At 38.6% G+C, this 6,475-nt stretch overlaps 1 protein-coding gene across 1 annotated transcript; it reads right to left on the minus strand.

The window, feature by feature from the left end:
- Nucleotides 1-3,578: 3,578 nt before the first annotated feature.
- On the minus strand, nt 3,579-4,888 carry LOC111407755 (probable pyridoxal 5'-phosphate synthase subunit PDX1). The gene has a single exon (XM_023037416.1). The coding sequence runs from the start codon at nt 4,728-4,730 to the stop codon at nt 3,798-3,800; it is 933 nt and encodes a 310-aa protein (XP_022893184.1). The 5' UTR covers nt 4,731-4,888; the 3' UTR covers nt 3,579-3,797.
- Nucleotides 4,889-6,475: the final 1,587 nt, after the last annotated feature.

A 6,475-nucleotide genomic window follows, 5' to 3' on the forward strand; every position in this document is an offset into this window, starting at 1 on the left:
AAATAGGCAAAGGATTAAGAAGAAATAGGCAACAAGAAGGGGGAGAACTGGAGAGAATGGGGGGAGAAGACCGGAGGAAAAGAGAACAAGAGGGGAAGGCAGGAGAAAGCAAAGCTAATTCTCATTCAATTCATCATGTTCATCATCTCCTTAAAATTACATTACCAAGTCTTACAAATAGAGAAATCAATAAATCTAAAAAGTAAGTGGGCTTGGGCCAAACTCAATAATAAAAGCCCTATGAAATAAAACAATAATAAATGATCCACAAGAAAATAAGCTAGTCCAAACAAGTGATGTCCTCCTCATGAAGGATATGGTTGGTCTGTAAGCATTAAATACATTCTTGCCATGCCAAGTTCCGACCAAAAACTCATGCTAAACTGATTTCACAAGTGGGGAGTGATTCATATCTTGGATTAGATACTTCTTTATAGGGGTATAACAGGGGTCGATCAACCGACCGTCCATAAAATCCTGTTTAATGAACCCAAAACTCTAATATAACGTGTTCGATATGCAATATTAGATACAAGACGTTATAATGTATAATTCTTTACTTTTCGTCCTTCACACTGTCTATAGCCAAAGCAGGCAAAAATTAATTGGGAGCGCAGCCCAAGAGTTTGTGGGAAGTGTGAGTATCGATTGGGTCTATGACTCCATGTATCATCTCATTACCGAGTACTCAAAGCAGCAAGATTTCAAGCTCATTTGAAAATCCAATGCTTTAGCAGTATGTGTCAATTCTATCTTCTGCTTCTCCAATGAAACCAGAGGCGATTTCTTGAAAGGTCGTTTACCTTTCTCTCGTCAGCTCCGTCGTGCTCACTTCCGCCGCCTCAGTCGAGGGAGGGAGGGAAAAATATTACTATTTTAGTAGATACATCACTGAGATTAGTTAAAATAGATGAGCCGAAATAGTTTAGAAGATTTGAATTTTGTGGATGTTGGCAAGCTGTATTGGTCTACACTCCACAAAGAATTGACTTTTTTTTGTTCCTCAATCATGTTCAGGATTATTTACCCTGTTCGATATACTTTATTTCAAAACTCCTTTTTATACATACTCATTTTCAACCACACATTCGTATAATAAAATATTCTACACATAAACCCAAAATTTTTCCATAATTTTTAGCCATAGATTCTCTAAAAATTCATGATTCGAAGCTTTGTTTTGACAAATAATGGACATCAAACAAGTTAGGAATACATGTTTGACATATCAGTACATTAAAACTCGCGTAAGTGTAAAAAATGTGCATATAGAAGACAACTCCTCTCGGATGCCATTCCATACAGAACCTAGACAGCTTCCGACAACTCTCGGACGCCATTTCTATGTGCTCATATCCCTATTTCAGACTCGTCAGCTAAAACTACATTATTGCATTAGTAAAAAGAATACATTAATCGACCATACTTTGTATATGTTCAAGTTCATCCATCACTGGATTTTCTTGAGGCATTACTTTCGTACTAATACTCGTGAAAGAAGCTAGTTTGAGCTTAGTCAAACATGCTGTAAATTGTTATAGCACATATATATCCCGAAAGAGGAAAAATGACAAATGAGATACACTCAAATTTACAGTGGTTCACCCTTGAACAACCTGCATCCTCGAACCGTTCACTAAATTTCAGTAGCAACAACAAAAAAGCCATCCAAACATCACCCATTAACGTACATCATGTGGAAGAAATACAATTTATGACAGTAGCAATAGTAGGCTTCAAATGACAATTATAAAAGACGAAAGAGACACTTTTGCAAAATCACTCTGGCAAAATGTTTCCCAATATAGGCAGATTTTGCGGAGGATCTATAACTAGAACACTCCATATATCCATAAGTAAGTCATTTAATTCATGTCTACCGAGGAAAGTTGAGTAGAAACCTTAATTTGTTCTGCAAATTAAGAGATTATAGCTTTTTCAAAACCAAATCAAAATGCGTACAGAAATAAGAGAGAGAGAGTTATTCGAGTGGATGCGGTACAGATGCAATTCTAAAGGTTCAAGTAAAGCACAAATTGAGTAGGGAGAAAAGTAAGTAATTCACACTGAAATTACAGTTGTTCAATCCTTTAAGATCTACATACGTTAATAAAGGTTTTTCCTTTAGCTTTTGAATAGTAGCATTCAACAAAAACCCCATGCAAAGCCCAGTCAGTAAGGGGACCCAGGCTTCAGGACACATCGCATTTCCATTTGGGTCGAGACTGCCACAGAGCCTAAGACAGATCAAAGAATAGAGGGGAATCTCCCTCTAGTGTTTGGAAGGATGTCACCTCAAGAAATATGAGTGGCTTAACATTGTTAAGATAGCTTTGTAAATGTATTTGAGAAGACTAATAAAAATGAAGATCTCATACAGCATATATATAAGAAATCTATGTCAATGATGTACACTACAAGGCCTTTTCCAAAAAATAATTGAGATGAAACATAGCCTTTTCCAAAAAATAATTGAGATGAAACATTGTTTTTAACTATTGTTCTCACACTTTAAAACACCAAGAATTTCACCACAGTAATACAAAACTCTTAATATAGACAAATAACCCAGATCTAGCCATTAAGATTGCTCCTGTTTTACACTGTATATTTCCACGTAATTCAGTTGGGAAGTTTTCCAAGGATTGTAAAAAGAGTTAGCTAAATTTAAAAAATTAGAAGAAAATAGTTTTAAAACTTCGAAACTAGCATCTCAACCCATTTCAAAAATAAGAGCTTAATTTTAAAAGGCATGAGTAAAAAGCAACGAAAGCACCTATCACAAGTCAAACGGAGCTATCGATTTTACGAAGACATGTAAAATTAGTTTAGGAAGCGTTATATAGGCTTATGGCTCTAATACTGCGGACTTCTGAAATAAGAAGGGTAAGTCATAAACTAAGTTTTGGAATCTTAACCCGCTTAGGCTTATGGCTCTAATGCTGCAGACTTCTGACATAAGAAGGGTAAGTCATGAACTAAGTTTCAGAATCTTAACCCATTTAGACTTCTCTAAAATAAACTTTTGGACTTTCAGAAAGAGTTAAAACTCATAAAGACAAGTTTGAAGGCCTTATGAATTCATTAACTTTCAAACACGTAAGACAAGAGTTGATTTTACTGCTCGCACATTTCAAGAATAATTAGTTGTTTTAATCAACTTTTATAACCAGTATTTGAAAAATTATACTCAAATTCAAGAAACCTAAAGATACCAATTTGAAGTCCAGAGTAAGAAGTGAAAACGATTTGAGTTCTATTTTCAATTTTGAAGGTTACTCAGAGCAACCCAGTGTGAGATCCAATAAATTCTAACTAAACACCCTTAATTGCCTTTCTGGCCGATCCATGGATATGAACTCTTAAGAAAAACAGGTATTTTCCAATAATCCAACCTACGAACAATATATTGATCCCAAAATCATATCTAAGATATTTGAAACATAACAACACAGAAAACATTCAAAAGCTTTACCATAAAACATGCTATAACACACAATACATTGGGAGGAGGAGGAGGAGGAGGGGGGGGGGGGGGGTAAAGAGGGGGGGGGGGGGGGGGGGGTGTAAAAACAGGGTAGCAAACAAGAATCATCATTAAATTCAATTTGCCACACAAATTCATAGGTATCAAATTATAACAAGTTTTTGAACCTAAAACAGTAACATCTCATTAAGCAGAAACTGTAAAATTGACCAATATAGATTAGTTATCCATGAGGTTCCTTTATACTCATCCACTGACCACGAAATCTGAAGCTGAAGCCTGCCTATGCTTCCGGCGCCATTATGTTTCCTCACTCGGACCTGTTAGCGTACCTCTCGACCTTCTCATCATTTAGATTAATTCCAACCATTGCTTCCCCGAGCCCACAACTAACGTCAACCAGAACCTCCGGATCACTGTAGTGAGTGACGGCCTGGACAATGGCACGAGCCCTGCGGGCAGGATCCCCACTCTTGAACACTCCAGAACCCACAAAAACGCCATCACATCCCAGTTGCATCATGAGGGCGGCATCTGCAGGTGTGGCCACCCCGCCGGCTGCAAAATGCACCACTGGAAGCCTGCCAAGCTGCTTGGTCTGCATCACCAGATCATATGGCGCCTGGATCTTCTTCGCAAATGTGAACACCTCATCATCATCCATATTACGAAGGAGCCGAATATCTCCCATAACCGATCTCACATGACGCACCGCCTCAATAATATTCCCAGTACCCGCTTCCCCCTTGGTACGAATCATGGCAGCGCCCTCCCTGATACGGCGGAGGGCCTCCCCGAGGTTCCGGCAGCCACAAACAAAAGGGATTCTAAAGTTATGCTTGTTAATATGATTTTCATCATCAGCAGGGGTAAGCACCTCAGACTCATCAACATAATCAATCCCAATAGCCTCGAGAATCTGGGCCTCAACGAAATGCCCAATCCGGGCCTTCGCCATAACAGGAATAGTTACCGCCTGCTTAATTTCCTTAATCAGCTGTGGATCTGACATACGGGCCACGCCACCTTGTGCCCGAATATCCGCAGGTACACGCTCAAGTGCCATAACGGCGCATGCACCAGCCTCCTCCGCTATCCGGGCCTGCTCAGCATTGACAACGTCCATAATAACGCCGCCACGGAGCATCTGGGCAAGGCCCACTTTCACTGAGAATGGTGATTTCTTTGAGGTTTCAGTGATTGCGCCATTCCCGTAGACGGTTACGACTCCACTTTCGGCCATTTGTAAATCAATAAACTGAAAAAAGAGAATTTGGAGAGACAGAGACAGAGAGAAGATAAGAAGGGAGTGAAGATAGGAAAGGAGAGAAAGTAGGCGGTGAAGGAGAATGGGACTTCAGCGGCTGCCCCTATTTCATTTATCGAAGTTCTATTATTTTTCTTTTGGCTTCACAAGAGAAAATCGTTCAACGCCATGTATCCTTGGCCTTTTGAAAATCGTAAAAAAAAAAAAAATAAATAAATAAATAAAAATTCTATTTAAAACTTTTTATTCGAAATACCTATGCCATCAGGGCTCGTTAGTTTAACCATTAAAAATTAAAATTAAAATTAAAATTAAAATTAAAATTGAAACGAAATAATTGTAGTTATAGGACTCAAATTTTTTATCTTATATAAGTTATGCCCAATTTTCTTTATGTGTTATCCGTGATCTAAAACTTTTAAAATTTTATGTTCTACCCAGGCCACCTTATCCCACCCCACCCTACCCCACCTCCATTTTGTTGAGACACCTGCACTGATATTTTTAATCCTTTACAGTTAGAGAATTCTGATAACGGCTGTGCTACCTGCACAGGCTCTTTTGCATAAGGCCTGTGCAGGTGCACACACATGGACACAGGACTTGTGTAAGAGGCTTTTTCCTTTTGATAATCTTAGGATTGTGCTGGTTACAAAACTATTGACTACAGATAACTATTCAACTTGGTCACGAGCACTTTGAGCAGAGACACAAGCTCGGTTTCATCAACGGAGCAATACCTAAACCAGACAGTCTCAACCAAATGTTTGGCTCTTGGGAGCGATGCAACAACATAGTGGTGTCATGGATTCACAATGCCATGTCTTCATCTCTCAGATCTACTGTTGCTTTCATGGATGAAGCCAATTAAATCTGGTCAGAACTTAGAGATCGATTCTATTAGCAGAATACGTCTCGAATCTATGGACTAAAGAAAGCCTTAGGAAATATGGAACAAACAAAAGATTCAATGAGAATATATTATGGTAAGCTCAAAACTATCTCGGATGAATTATCAAATTATGAGCCTATTCCTAAATGTAGTAGAAAATTGAATGTGTTAGTTGATAGATATCAACGGGATGGGATTAAATGATAGTTAGGATAACACAAGGGCCCAGATTATGATGATGGAACCCATGCTACTGGTTAACAAGGTGTTGTCATATATTCGACAACAAGAAAGGCAAAAACAACTTGTCCTAAACAATGAAACTGTTGCAATGACTGTTAAGAAAAATATTGGGGGTCATAAGGTGTCTGCAGTGTCTGGTTATGGAAAGACATTTTCGAATGAAAAAAGAAAGATCCTATTGCACATACTGCAAGATCCTGAACGCACCATCGTAAACTGCTCTAAAGCAGGCAATGTCGATGCACCTATAATATGACTGGACACTCTAAAGAGGTGCTATAAGTTACAGTCATCCCCAAACCACAAATTGTAAAATTCGGGAAAGGGATAAGGAAGTTTTGCAAACCAAGCAGCCACAATGGAGGAAAATAGTGCAAACCAAGCAGACACAATGGAGGAAAATAGTGAGGAACAAGACTCTTTGACCAAGAGAAGATATCAAAAGCTCCTAGCTTTGCTTCAACACAAGGATGCTTCTCACTCTGCCAACCAAATTCAGACCATTAACCACTTCAAAATTGATTCTCAGTCTTCCATGTCTGCATACCCATTTGTCTATCTATTTTTCACACACACACACACACAC

This window comes from Olea europaea, chromosome 13 (assembly GCF_002742605.1).
Source record: "Olea europaea var. sylvestris chromosome 13, O_europaea_v1, whole genome shotgun sequence".
NCBI classification, from domain to species: Eukaryota; Viridiplantae; Streptophyta; class Magnoliopsida; order Lamiales; family Oleaceae; genus Olea; species Olea europaea.